Source organism: Lagenorhynchus albirostris, chromosome 6 (assembly GCF_949774975.1).
Source record: "Lagenorhynchus albirostris chromosome 6, mLagAlb1.1, whole genome shotgun sequence".
Taxonomy (NCBI): Eukaryota; Metazoa; Chordata; class Mammalia; order Artiodactyla; family Delphinidae; genus Lagenorhynchus; species Lagenorhynchus albirostris.
In genome coordinates this window covers 27,830,316-27,845,734 of record NC_083100.1, presented here as the reverse complement: position 1 = coordinate 27,845,734, position 15,419 = coordinate 27,830,316, and the positions used below count along the sequence as shown (strand labels likewise).

The window sequence follows — 15,419 nt, the reverse complement described above, 5'->3', positions numbered from 1 at the left end:
ATGGAGATACAGAGCAACTAGAAAATAAAAGATAAAATGGCAGTGCTAAGTCCTCATTTATCAATAATCACTCAAAATGAAAATGGATTCAGTTCACCAATCAAAAGACACAAAGTGGCCGGATGGATTAAAAAAACATGACCCAATGAAATGCTGTCTCCAGGAGACTTATGTCAGCTTTAAAGACAAACATAAACTCTAGTGAAGGGATGGAAGATGATACTCCAAGTAAATGGCAGCCAAGCGAAAGTGGATGTAGCCATACTCATAACAGACAAAATAGATTTCCAGCCAAAAGAGGTAACAAAAGACAAAGATGGACATTATATAATGATAAAGGGGACAACACCAACATGCACCTAACATATGATCACCAAAATATATAAAGAAATTAACAGACCAAAAGGAAAAAAGTGACAGCAACACAGTGATAGTTGGGGACTTTAACACCCCACTTACATCAATGGATAGATCATCCAGACAGAAACTTAACAAGCAAACAGCAGCTGTAAAACATTAGACCAGGTAGACTTAGTAGATTTATACAGAACATTCCACCCAAATGTAGCAGAATACACATTCTTCTCAAGTGCACATGGAACACTTTCAAGGACAGACCAAAAGTTGGGACCCAAACCAGTGTCAATAAATTTAAGAAGATTGAAAAAAATAACAGCATCTTTTCTGATGAAACTAGAAATCAACTACAAGAAGAAAGCTGGAAAAATCTTAAATATGTGGAGACTAAACAGCATGCAACTGAACAAATATTGAGTCAAAGAAGAAATCAAAGTAGAAATTTAAAAATACCTTAAGATAAATGAAAGTGAAAATACAACATGCCAAAATCCATGAGATGCAGCAAAAGAGGTACAAAGAGGGACGTTTATAGCAATACAGGCCTACCTCAAGAAAGAAGAAAAATCTCATATAAACAATCTAACTTTACACCTAAAAGAACTAGAAAAGAAAAACAAATGAAGCCCAAATTCAGCTGAAGGAAGGAGATACTAAACATTAGAGTGGAAAGAAATGAATAGAAACTAAAAAGGTAATAGAAGAGATTAATGAATCTAAGAGCTGTTTCTTTGAAAATGTTTAAAAAAATTAACAAATCTTTAGCTAGATTCACTTAGAAAAAGAGAGAAGGCTCTGATAAATAAAATCACAAATGAAAGAGAAGAAATAATAATGGATATCACAGAAATGCAAAGGATTAAAATAGAATATTATGAACAGGTATATGCCAACAAATTGGACAATATAGAATAAATGGACAAATTTTTAGAATTATACAACCTTCCAAGGCTGAATCATGAATAAATAGAAAAATTGTAATAGACTGATCACTATTAAGGATATTGGAACAGTAATCAAAACCTCCCCAAAATCAAAAGTCCAGAACCAGACGGTTTCACAGGTGAAATCTAGCGAACACTCAGAAGATTTATTACCTATCCTTCTCAAGCTCTTCCAAAATATTGAAGAGGAGAGAATGCTTTCTAACTCATTTTATGAGGACAACATTACCCTGACACCAAGGACAACACACAAAAACAAAACTTATACGCCAATATCTTTGATGAACCTAGATGCAAAAATCCTCAACAAAGTATTAGCAAGCTGAATGCAATAGTACATTAAGATTATCATATCTTATAATCAAGCGAGATTTATTCCAGGGATTCAAGGATGATTCGATGGCTGCAAATCAGTCATGATACACCACATTAACAAAATAAAAGATAAAAATCATATGATCATCTCAGTAGATGCAGAAAAAGCAACTGATAAGATTCAACACCCATTTATGGTAAAAATTCTCAATAAAATAAGTATAAAAGGAACATACCTCAACATAATAAAGACCATATATGACAATATCATAATCCCAGCTAACACATTCAACAGGGAAGAACTGGAAGCTATCTAAGATCAGGAACAAGACAAGGATGCTCACTCTTACCACTTTTATTCAACATAGTATTGGAAGTCCTAGTCAGAGGAATTAGGCAAGAAAAAGAAATAAAAGGCATCCAAATTAAAAAGGAAGAAGTCAAACTGATGCTACTTGCAGATGACATGATTTTATATATAAAACCCCATGAAGACTCCACAAAAAACCCTGTTAGAACTAATAAACAAATTCAGTACAGTTGCAGGATACAAATCAACATACAAAAATCTGTTGCATTTCTATACACTAACAATGGACTAGCAGAAAGAGAAATTAAGAAAACAATCCCATTTACAATTGCAACAAAAAGAATAAAATACCTAGGAATAAATTTAACCAACGAGGTGAAAAACATGTACACTGAAAACTATAAGACAGCCTGAAAGAAACTGAAGGCTATGCAAAGAAATGGAAAGATGTTCTATGCTCATGGATTGGAAGAAGTAACATTGTTAAAATGTCTACATTACCTAAAGCAATATACATATTCAGTGCAATACCCATCAAAATCCCAAGGACATTGTTCAAAGAACTAGAATATAAAAATCCAAATATTTGTATAGAGCAACAAAAGACCCCTGAATAACCAAAGAAATCCCAAGAGAAAAGAACAAAGCTGGTGATGTCACACTCCCTGATTTCAAACTGTATTACAAAGCTATAGTAATCAAAACAGCATGGTATTGGCAGAAAAAGAGTCACACAGATAAATGGAACAGAATTGAGAGACCAGAAATAAAACCACACATATATGGACAATTAATTTAAAACAAAGGGGCAAAGAATATACAATGGAGAAAGGATGGTCCCTTCAATAAATGGTGTTGGGCAAACTGAACAGCCACATGCCAAAGAATGAAAGTGGACCACTATCTCACACAACACACAAAAATCAACTCGAAATGGATTAGACTTAAATGTAAGACCTGAAACCACAAACTCCTAGAAGAAAACATATGCAACATACTCTTTGGCATTGGTCTTAGTAATATCTTTCTGAATATGTGTCCTCAGGCAAGGGAAACAAAAGCAAAAATAAACAAATGGGACTACAGCAAACTAAAAAGCTTCTGTATAGCAAAGGAAACTATCAACAATAAAAAAGACAACCTACCAAATGGGAGAAGATATTTGCAAATCTTGTACCCAATAATGAGATTAATATCCACAATATATAAAGAACTTGCACAACTCAACAACAAAAGTTGGGTAGAGGAGCTGAATAGACATACAGATGGCAAACGAGCACACAAAAAGATGTTGAATATCACTAATTATTTGGTAAATGCAAATTAAAACCACAATGAGAGGGCTTCCCTGGTGGCGCAGTGGTTGAGAGTCTGCCTGCCGATGCAGGGGACACGGGTTCGTGCCCCGGTCCGGGAAGATCCCACATGCCGCGGAGCGGCTGGGCCCGTGAGCCATGGCCGCTGAGCCTGCGCGTCCGGAGCCTGTGCTCCACAACGGGGGAGGCCACAACAATGAGAGGCCCGCGTACAGCAAAAAAAAAAAAAAAAAAAAACCACAATGAGATATCATTCCATGCCCATTGGAATGGCTATTATCAAGAAAAATGAGAAATAACGGGTGTTGGAGAGGATGTGGAGAAAAGAGAACTCTACATATTGTTGGTGGGAATGTGAATTGGTGTAGCTATTATGGAAAACAATATAGAGATTCCTCAGAAAATTAAGAACAGAACTACCATATGACCTAGCTATTCCACTTCTAGGTATATATATGAAGAATACAAAGACACTAATTCGAAGTATATGCACCCCTATATTCATCACAGCACTTTTTACAATAGCCAAGATATGGAGATAACCTAAGTGCCTCATCACAGCACTTTTTGCAATAGCCAAGATATGGAGATAACCTAAGTGCCCATTGAATGGGTATAGAAGATATGATATCCATATCTATATCTGTATCTATATATCTATATCTGTATCTATCTATCTGTCTATCTATCTATCTATCTATCTATCTATCTATCTATCTATTCAGACACAATGAAATACTACTCAGCCATAAAAAGAAGAAATCTTGCCATTTGTGACAACACTGATGGACCTTGAGGGTATTATGCTAACTGAAATAAATCAGAAAGACAAATATTGTATGATTTCACTTACATGTGGAATATAAAAACAAAAACAATATCTCCCCAAAACAAAATAAATGAACAAACCAAATAAAAACAAACACCTAGATATAGAGAACACAGTAGTGTTTACCAGAAGGGAAAGGTGTGGGGAGGACGAAATGGGTAAAGGGGATGGATAGAAACTACCTTTTGGTAGTGAGCACGCTGTAGTATATACAGAAGTCTAAATGTTGTACACATGAAACATACAATGTTATAAACTAATGTTACCTCAATAAATAAAAAGTTAAATTTAATTAAAAAATAAAGGTAGTGGTTAAGAATTCACAATACAGACTCACATAGGCCTGGTTCAAATTCCAGCTGATAGCTGGGTAGTCTAGGTCAAATCAATTAATCTCTTTGAGCTAGAGTTTCTTCATTCATAATGAATAGGCATAATAAAAATTCCTGTATCATATTTATGTGAGCGTTTACACTAGGCAGTGTTCAATAACTAGTAGCTCTTATTAACCTGAAAACATCCTTCTTCCACAATTTCACAGCACAGCTCTGTCCTTCCCCTAGGGTATGGGGCTCAAGACCCAGCCCCCAGTTCTTTTTTTTTTTTTAGTCTTTATTGGAGTATAATTGCTTTATATTTTTGTGTTAGTTTCTGCTGTTTAATAAACTGAATCAGCTATATATATATATACATATATCCCCATATCCCCTCTCTCTTGCGTCTCCTTCCCACCCTCCCTATCTACCCCTCTAGGTGGTTACAAAGCACCGAGCTGATCTCCCTGTGCTATGCGGCTGCTTCCCACTAGCTATCTGTTTTACATCTGGTAGTGTATATATGTCAGTGCCACTCTCTCACTTCGTCCCAGCTTACCCTTCCCCCTCCCCGTGTCCTCAAGTCCATTCTCTATGTCTGCGTCTTTATTCCTGTCCTGCCTCTATGTTCGTCAGAACCATTTTCTTTTTTTCTTTTTAGATTCCGCATATATGTGTTAGCATACGGTATTTGTATTTCCCTTTCTGACTTACTTCACTCTGTATGACAGTCTCTAGGTCCATCCACCTCGCTACAAACAACTCAATTTCGTTTCTTTTTATGGCTGAGTTATATTCCATTATATATATGTGCCACATCTTCTTTATCCATTCATCTGTTGATGGACACTTAGGTTGCTTCCATGTGCTGGCTATTGTATATAGTGCTGCAATGAACATTGTGGTACATGACTCTTTTTGAATTATGGTTTTCTCAGGGTATATGCCCAATAGTGGGATTGCTGGGTCATATGGTAGCTCTATTTTTAGTTTTTTAAGTAACCTCCATACTGTTCTCCATAGTGGCTGTATCAATTTACATTCCTACCAACAGTACAAGAGAGTTCCCTTTTCTCCACACCCTCTCCAGCATTTATTGTTTGTAGATTTTGTGATGATGGCCATTCCGACTGGTGTGAGATGATATCTCATTGTAGTTTTGATTTGCATTTCTCTAATTAATGATGTTGAGCATCCTTTCATGTGTTTGTTGGCAATCTGTATATCTTCTTTGGAGAAATGTCTATTTAGGTCTTCTGCCCATTTTTGGATTGGGTTGTTTGTTTTTCTGATATTGAGCTGCATGAGCTACTTGTATATTTTGGAGGTTAATCCTTTGTCAGTTGCTTTGTTTGCAAATATTTTTTCTGATTCTGAGGGTAGTCTTTTCATCTTATTTATGGTTTCCTTTGCTGTGCAAAAGCTTTTATGTTTCATTAGGTCTCATTTGTTTATTTTGGTTTTTATTTCCATTTCTCTAGGAGGTGGGTCAAAAAGGATCTTGCTGTGATTTATGTCATAGAGTGTTCTGCCTATGTTTTCCTCTAAGAGTTTTTTAGTGTCTGGCATTGCATTTAGGTCTTTAATCCATTTTGGGTTTATTTTTGTGTATGGTGTTAGGGAGTGTTCTAATTTCATTCTTTTACATGTAGCTGTCTAGTTTTCCCAGCACCACTTATTGAAAAGCCAGCCCCCAGTTCTTGTAGGAGGCTGTGAAATTGGTGAGAGTTGCCTATGGGGTAGTCAGTGGTAGGATGGCCAAGAAGGTGGTTGGAATTAAGGGCTGATACAGATAATCAACTAGTTTGGGCAGTGGGGTACATGAATCACCCAATACCAAAATTCTCCAAATTCCAGAAATGATTGGAGACTCTGCGGGATAATTTATCCCCAGGAATGCAGAGTTGATGGGTCCTCTCTTCTAGCTGTTGCTCTGGCATTAACAGAAAGCCACTCTTGGCAATCCACAATTCCATTATTCCTAAGTACTAGCGCTTCCTGGACTGTAGACATCTCCCTGAATTAAGGGACCCAAGGGGTTCGGGCTTCTACCTCCTTATGACCCCTGACCTGGAGATCTTTTCTTCCTCTTCATTTTGGACCTCTTCACTGATCCTTGAGGCCCTTGGACATAAAATGTCTTATCCCACCAATACTTTCCCTTCCCTCCCCCCACCTTTTTTTTTGTTTTTTTTTTTTTGTTTGTGGTACGCGGGCCTCTCACTGTTGTGGCCTCTCCCGTTGCGGAGCACAGGCTCCGGATGCGCAGGCTCAGCGGCCATGGCTCACGGGCCTAGCCGCTCCACAGCATGTGGGATCCTCCCGGACCGGGGCACAAACCTGTGTCCCCTGCATCGGCAGGCGGACTCTCAACCACTGTGCCACCAGGGACGCCCTCCCTCCCCCTTTTTAAAGCCAGAATGTGATTGTCTGGTGGTTCCCACACCTCAATTTAATTGCCTACACTGAGACTATTTCTTATACAGCATCTTACCTGGCTTTTTTTTTTAACCTTGTATACTTCACCCAGTGCTTTTCATACATCATAATAGAGACATCATCCCCAAAGCAACCCTATTATTCTTCTCCCTAAAATAGATACAGAAGCTGGGAATTCATTTCAAAAAGGGCTGTCAATTACATTTGTATAATAACTATTATCCTTTATCCAGCAAGTCTGCCACAGAAGTTCATCTAAACTTTGGTTTGGAAATTCCCCATGGATTCTGGCAGATTATCCTCTGGTATTTCTAGTTTCTAGTGCTGTTGAACTTTTATCTGTGTTTTCATGAGGGCAAATCCAGAATCCCTATCTTTCCAATATCTTACCTCAGATTTCCTCATTCACATTTACAGAATGGGTAATGTTCAGTCTTTGAATACAAAGAGGTGCAATTTATGTAAATTTTTACAAACAACTTGAAGACTAACTTAATAATTCTTTGTAATATTATCTTCTCTTTCAGCTGAATTTTATTCTGTTTCTGAATACCGTTAGAGTTCTGGCTACCAAAATTTGGGAGACGAATGTGGTTGGGCATGACACAAGAAAACAATACAGGTAATTCCAGGACATACATCCATCAGAGGAAATATTTTGGTTACTATTTAGAGTAAAGGACAGATATCAGTTGATCTGAAATGTTTCTAAGAGACTAAATTGTGAACGTGTATTTTCGTTTGGTTTAACTGTGCTTGTGCTATTTATCAGAAAAGTATATATATTTTAGGAAAATATAAATAACAACAAACCTTCCCAATATGCTTAAATTCTAAGTATATTTTTAAAAATCTGTTCTTAGCAGCGGGGATTTTACCATTAACTATGTAACCTATGTAACTATGTAATCTCTTCTTGATGATCTTGGCTGACAATTTCACTTGCCTTCTTAAAATAATGTCATAACTGAAAAAAATCAAGAAAGTGTATTTGCTATATTGTTTCCAATCTTCCCATCAAATTGGTACCTCCCAAATATTGATTTTTAAGAACTTTCAAATGTACTGATTGAAGGAGGTCTGTTATTCAGTCTTTGCTGAAGAAAAGGACAAATTAAGTATTTATAATCATTATCAAACTGTCTTAAGAATGTGTCCATTTCTCCCAATGATCATTTTGGAAGTTCTGAATCGTTTTGGAAGTGGCTTCTATCCACCTGAACATATGCACCACTAGTCAGGTGCATGTGGATTAGTTTTTGTAATCCCCAAACAAGAATCTATTTCTTTCTGCCTCACATTGTCATGAAATGCTATCACAGACACAGAAAGGAAGAAATCATAGTCAACATTTCGATCTTCTCTCACAAACGTTCTCTAAGTCCTTTGTGGAATCATTCCTGTGCACCGTGTAGGCAGCATTTACTGTCAGGGAGAAAAGAGTACAGATACAGATGGACTGAAGTCTAGAATAGGATGCACAGTATGAACAAACCATCAGCTGCTAGCTCCAGTCATTTTCAATATGCTGCAAGTGGTAGTATTAAAATCATGCCTGTGTTTACAGTGAAGGGTCTGTGCTATACTAGAATAGCTTGTCTCATGTCACATTCCATTGGTGAAGACAAAGGTCAAAGGATGATAAAAAATGGAAAATGTAAGTAGCCTTTCATTCTTCATAAAATGAAAAAGTGCAGTGGTGTTTGAAAGCTAATTATTTCTCTAGTTCTGAATCAAGGCTACTTATTTCTCTCATTCTGAATAAAAGCTACTTATTTCTATAGTTCTGAATAAAAGCTACTAATTTCTAGAATATCCGAATGATGTGAAATTATACTTTCAGTAGAAAGTTGCTCAAGAGATTTGAGAAACTCTGGAGAGAACAGAGTGGATTATCTTTAAACCAAGACAGAATAGACAGCTTATTTGCAAAAAAAAAAATAATAAGTAAGTAGGGAAAGAAAGAAAGAAAGAAAGAAAGAGAGAGAGAGAGAGAAGGAAAGAAAAAGAAAGAAAGAAAGAAAGAAAGAAAGAAAGAAAGAAAGGAAAGAAAGAAAGAAAGAAAGAAAGAAAGAAAGAAAGAAAAAGGGAAAGAGGGAGAGAGGGAGGGAGGGGGAAAGGAAGAAAGAAACTGAAAGAAAGACTAGTGAGGAAAGGAAGAAGATTATAATCATTTGAGATTACTGGGGCATTAATGATTCTTAGAAAAAGAGGGATATTTGAGAAATAAAGAAGAAGCCTGATCTGGCTGTTTCTTGGATAAAAAATGCAAAAAAAACAAAACCTAACTAGAAAATGATGTGCTTGCGTCATAGACTAGCTCTTTATTGCTGCAAAATGAATTACCACAAACTTAGTGGCTTTAAAACAACACACTGGCTATTTCATGGTTTGTTTGTCAGAAATCTGGGCGTGGCTTAGCTGGGTCCTCAGCTTCTGGGTCTCTTTACAAGGATATAATTGGGATGTCAGTTGGTTGGACTGGGGAAAAATCCACTCTTAAGCTCACGTGATTGTTGACAGGATTTATGTTCTTGCTGGGTTGGTCAGATGCCACCTCTCCTTGCCACATGGGCCTCTCAGTAGAGCAGCTCACAACTTGCTTCACTGAATCAAACAAGGGAGAGAGTCTGCTACTAAAATGTATGTTACACTCTCGGACAACATAGTCACAGAAGCGGCATCCCACCATCTTGGCCATAACTGATTGGTTAGAAGTAAGTCCCAAGTCCTGCCCACACTCAAGCAGAGAGGATTAACAAGGATGTAAATACCAGAAGGTTGGGAATCATTAGGGGCCATGTTAAAGTCAATCCATTATATTGGAAACTGGGATTCCTCTAAATACACAAGAAAATGTGTATGAAGAAGCAGTTAAAGGAAATAAAGGTCACATTGCTTAGTTTGTAAACAAACAAACAAACAAACCTACAACTATAGATAATTTGAGACAGAATATTCGACAGAGAATATTTAGGGAAGGCAAGAGGTATTGACCACATGTAGCTCATAAGAAAATATGAAATGATAAATGAAGATCCAAGTGTAAGAAGAGACAAGGGAGTAGTTGGTTCTAAAATGAACAGAACAAGCCAAAATGCTGCCTGTGAAAGTAAAGACAGTTATTGAGGATGAAGGTGGTACCTCTTTAAGTCTCAAACATAGAAGTTAAAGAAGACTTAGGACAGAGGAAAAAAAAAGGCATTTTACAATTTTATGAAAATAGTATCCTTTAAGCAAGAAGAGTGGAAATGAGATTAAAGAGACTTAGGGGATAGTAATCATGGGAAGTGAGAATAAACTACCTGATTTAGTATAGAAGTGACAGGAAGAAGAGGGAGAGGGAAAAAAACTAGCAGAAGCCGTGGATCCAAAGAGATGGGGGAACGTCAGCCCCTGGTAGCTCTGCTAAATAAGCTTTATGTTTTCCAGCAAGCTGTCTCTATGGAAAGGCACTCTACATTGACTAATTAAAAGGCTTGCCATTCTCTTCCAGGAAACTCGCCAAATCAACGCTGGTGCTGGTGCTGGTCTTTGGAGTGCATTACATCGTGTTCGTGTGCCTGCCCCACTCCTTTGCTGGGCTTGGGTGGGAGATCCGGATGCACTGTGAGCTCTTTTTCAACTCCTTTCAGGTAGAGAGTGCTACTAGTAATTTGATTCCTGTATTTTGCTTTTTTCCTTCCTCTGCCCCTCCCTCTGGCTTTCACGCACCTGTCTCCCAAGGGCCAGGAAAGGGGCTATTTTCTGGCACCTGTGCATTTCTGTCCTGCAGCGGTCAGTCAGGTTAACCTCCGACCACAGCAGGAGCTGTTTCTCACAGACAAGCTTGGGCTATGAGACAAGAAAGCACATTGTTGTAAAATATGTGACACCTACAGAGCAGGAATCTGTGTGTGTGTGTGTGTGTGTGTGTGTGTGTGTGTGTGTGTGTGTGTGTGTGTATGGAAAGTCAATGAAAGCAAAAGAAGGGATAGGCAGGGGAGACGAAAAAAGAGAAAGGGAGACAAGTAAGAGGAAGAGGTTGCTTCCTTATATTTGATCTCATTTGAAAGCATGATACCATTTCCCTCACGTGGAGGCTACAGGCGCCTCCTAACTCTTCCTCCTGCTACTCCTTTGCTGCCACCTCCTGCCTTCAATCTAGTCTCCATACAATAGTCTGAAGAATCTTAAAAATAAATCTGATAGGGCTTCCCTGGTGGCGCAGTGGTTGAGAGTCCGCCTGCCGATGCAGGGGACACGGATTCGTGCCCCGGTCTGGGAAGATCCACATGCCGCGGAGCGGCTGGGCCCGTGAGCCATGGCCGCTGAGCCTGCGCGTCCGGAGCCTATGCTCCGCAACAGGAGAGGCCACAACAGTGAGAGGCCCGCGTACCGCAAAAAAATAAAAAATAAAATAAAAATAAACAAATAAATCTGATAATGTCACTGAACTGCTGAACATATCCAGAGGCTTCTCATTGCAGTCAGAATAAAATCCAAACGCAGTTTCCTGGTGTGCACAGCCCTCCCTGGCGGGGGGCCTGTCCAGCTGTGACCTCACCTCACACCATGCTCCCTGATGCCCACTAAGTTTGAGCCACACTAGCTCTTCCACAATTTCTGTACCTCAAGTTCATTTCTGCCTCAGGGGTTTGTACTTGCTGTTTCCTTTGCCTGGAGTGCCCTTCCCTCTAATATTCACATGGCCTGGCTGCTTCTTCTCACTCAAACCAGCTTAAATGTCTCCCCCTCAGGGAGGTCTTCATTGAGTTCCCCCTTTGATAGATCTTCTCCATCTTCTTTTTCAGTACCACTCGTTTTGCCTGCATGGCCTTTATCTTATCATCTTACATTTTTCTCCTGTGGCTTTTTGTTTATATTTTAATTAATTCATTTATTTTTACTGTGTTGGGTCTTCGTTTCTGTGCGAGGGCTTTCTCTAGTTGTGGCAAGCAGGGGCCACTCTTCATCGCGGTGCATGGGCCTCTCACTATCACGGCCTCTCTTGTTGCCGAGCACAGGCTCCAGACGCGCAGGCTCAGTAGTTGTGGCTCACAGGCCTAGTTGCTCTGCGGCATGTGAGATCCTCCCAGACCAGGGCTCGAACCCGTGTCCCCTGCATTAGCAGGCAGACTCCCAACCACTGCTCCACCAGGGAAGCCCCAATTTGTTTATATTTTATCCATCTGTATTTCCTACTAGGATGTAAGCCCTAAGAGAACAGGGACTTTGTCTGTCTTGATTAAGTTGTTTATCCCTGTCATGCTGAGCATTTCACACTGTATAAACTCAATAAATATTTTTGAACGAGTGAAAAAAAAGTTTCTGTGTGTTTTCACCTGATAAGACCCTATGTCTGTAGTTTCCAGCATTCACAGTGTAAAAATTTCACTTACTGACTGGGGGATGTTCTGTGGCCCTGGGGTGGCAACACATGAAACGAATGTAACAAAAACCAGTTCGTGTTTTATTTAGTTATTTGGTTCAGTTCATACCAAGGAAAGATCTCAGACAAATTTCATGTATATTTAAGGATTTCGAAATATTAGGAGAGATAATTTGCATAATTTTCTGGAGGAATCATTAAAAAAGAACCCAGTTTTTCAACTTACGCATTGTGGCACAAGATACTTTAGTGCTGTGATCTTTATAATTAAAATTAATTAATTAAAACATTCTATTTTCTCCTCCAGGGTTTCTTTGTGTCTATCATCTACTGCTACTGCAATGGAGAGGTAAGTTTGAAGGAACCCCATACCTCCTGCAGGTCTAGCTCCGAGTAAGCTCGTAAATGGCCATCGCAATGTGACCGGAATCTCTTTAGAATCCTCAGGGGTTACAGGACAAAGTGGACACAGAGAAGGGAGATATTTTAATCATAAATTATTTTGAGAAAGGAAGAATTCATGTAAATAAGCCAAGGTCTTCCTCTTCCAGCACTTTTCAATGTCAATTCAGTTGCAACCCTTGATATCAAAAACCCAACTTAACTGGAATGCAGATTGATACTTGGAAGGACCGTGAACTTCATATTCCAGTCGATGCTTCAACTTATATTTTATTTCAAGTTCTATAAGAAACTCAAATATAGCTTTCCCTGGGAATAATCCATTAGAACATTTTGACATTTTTTAAACTACAAGATGGTGATGGGACAATTTCAGTTCATTTAGGAGTTGGCTGGAGAGAAAGAATGGTACCGATCTTTTAGATGACATCAGCTTACCAGGTTTCCACTGCTTCCAATGGAACTTTCAAAAAGCTCCCTTCTGGAAAGTTGCAATAGCAAAATTGAATCTTCAGCAGCAAGAATGGAAACAAGAGCCCCACCCTACAACGAATGCCCTTGCAGCACCCACTTTTCACCATCCAATCCTTTTCTCAATTTCCCTCCTTCAGTATGCCCATGCAGAAGCGATGGTGTTACAGTTACATTTCCAGCTGAGTACCTTCCATGCCCTTCCACAGCCTTAGCTGGCACTATTTATCCCATTTTCTCCTCCAACCCCATGTCCTCTTTTCCTCTCCCATGAGTCCGATATATGTATTGGCTGCATTTCAATATGTACTACAGTACTGCACCATCTGGGGTTGGTTGAATCCACCAATGCAGAACCCCAGATATAGAAGGCCAATTGTGAAGTCATAGGGGATTTCAGCCCTGTGTTCTTCAAGGGTCAACTGTATATATAAAGTCCCTGGCGCACAGTGGAACCTTAGTGATTATTACTATCATTGAAATCAGGCAGACATCCATCTAACAAGGTTCCAGGATCTCTGATGGTTTCTGATGCACAATATGGTCCTTGCGGTTTAGGTTCAGTCTGAGGTGAAGAAGATGTGGAGTCGGTGGAATCTCTCTGTGGACTGGAAAAGGACGCCCCCATGCGGCGGCCACAGATACGGCTCCGTGCTCACTACCGTGACGCCCAGCACCAGCAGCCAGTCGCAGACGGCGGCCAGCACACGCATGGTGCTCATCTCCCGCAAGGCGGCCGAGACGGCCAGCCGGCAGCCCGACAACCACGTGACTTTACCCGGCTACGTCTGGAGTAACTCGGAGCAGGACTGCTTGCCACACTTGATCCATGCAGAGACCAAGGAAAGTGACAGGAGGCAGGGAGATGCGATTCCAATGGAGGAGTCATCCACGCCATTAGAATTTAACCCAGACCTTGAAGGAAGCAAAGGAGAAACCGAGGATGCGCTGTGAATAAACATTTGTGTCTTGAAGGAGCTGATCCATCTGGCTGTGGCAGAGGAGCTTGGCTAGCGTCCCTCTGCTTGAGCCCCAGAGCTGAACAGTCAGGATTCAAGTGTTCATAGCCTTTTTAGGCTCTATGAATTGGTTCCTGTAAATACTAAAGCCACAAAAGGAGAAGTGTCAGTGGAATAATTACCTTATTTTGGCATCACATTCTCTTCTGAATTGATGTGTAGTACCTGTAGTACTTGCTCTGTGATTGTTCATTTTTCTGCTACTTTTGGGTAGAACAAACGTTTCAGTTGCTCGACTCTAGTTTTCTCTCATAAATATCACTCGAAATATGATAGAGATCACTTAGTATGTGTCATTTTCTTTTTAACAAATTAGTATTCTCTTTCTCACTTTAAGGGACCTCTATCATTGCATTCATTTAGCCTGTTCATTGGAGCAATTAGGATCTGAAAATACGTTGAAAGATTAAAGATCTCGGAACAAGTACACACTGGAAAATAAGCTGGCTGGACTTTGTTAAAATAATAACTGTGTGAGAAACTTGTTTCTGGGAATAAGGAAAATTACTCAAAAAAGAATACTGCACATATTCCTCTTTTTGAATGTCCCCTCTGTGACCAGCCAAATCTCAAGTCTTCACTCTTTTGTAAACCTTGACATGTCACAAGGTTTTCTTAGTCAGTGAGCTTGTGTCTGCAAGCTGATATTGTTTACAATCATTTATAGTGATAGTCACACTGCTTCTATGTTTTTTTTCTTTGTTCTGTTACTCTATTCCAGATGGCATGTGGGATAAATTAAAAGTTTGTTTTAAAAATATATTTTGGGTCACTTTTTTAAATGTTCTCTTAGCACCTACCTTTGTTTTTGGGAATCAACCAAATGTCTCTTCTCCACATCTACAGAGATCAGCATGTAGCCCCAGAACTTCACTGAGCTTGAAATTTCAGTGTATTGCAGTATTGAAACATTTACTGAGTGCATGTTAGGTACCCAGCATCCTGCTAGGTTTTTACAAGCATTAAGTTATTTAATCCTCACCACAAAGTTATGGAGTAAGTCTTATCACCGTCCCCCTTTTTACAGATAACAGCGTGACACAGAGGTGGAATGACTTGCCCAAAGTCACACAGCTAGTGATTGAGAGAACACGGTTTCAGACACAGATCTGACTTTAAGTCCCATGTTCTTAGCCATATGCATACTGTTGCCAATGTATATATTGCCCATTCACAAAAAAATAAATGAATTCCTTCTGGGTAGAGAATGCTTTAGGAACTCTTACTGTAGTATGGTCTAGCCTCTGACCCTCATGAAGTTTCCACTCTAATGGGAGAGCCAAATACACATAGGAAATGAAAACATCACAGAGTAATGTGTTTTTAGGTGAA

At 39.3% G+C, this 15,419-nt stretch overlaps 1 protein-coding gene across 1 annotated transcript in view; it reads left to right on the top strand.

Annotated features, from left to right (window-relative positions):
* The window catches only part of PTH2R (parathyroid hormone 2 receptor), a 104,264-nt gene extending 90,097 nt beyond the window's left edge, over nt 1-14,167 (top strand). Inside the window, exons 10-13 of the mRNA XM_060151316.1 lie at nt 7,352-7,446; nt 10,321-10,459; nt 12,503-12,544; nt 13,627-14,167. Coding sequence (XP_060007299.1) covers nt 7,352-7,446; nt 10,321-10,459; nt 12,503-12,544; nt 13,627-14,022 — 672 coding nt within the window. The 3' untranslated portion in view covers nt 14,023-14,167. The remainder of the gene's footprint in view (nt 1-7,351; nt 7,447-10,320; nt 10,460-12,502; nt 12,545-13,626) is intronic.
* The last annotated feature ends 1,252 nt before the right edge of the window (nt 14,168-15,419 follow it).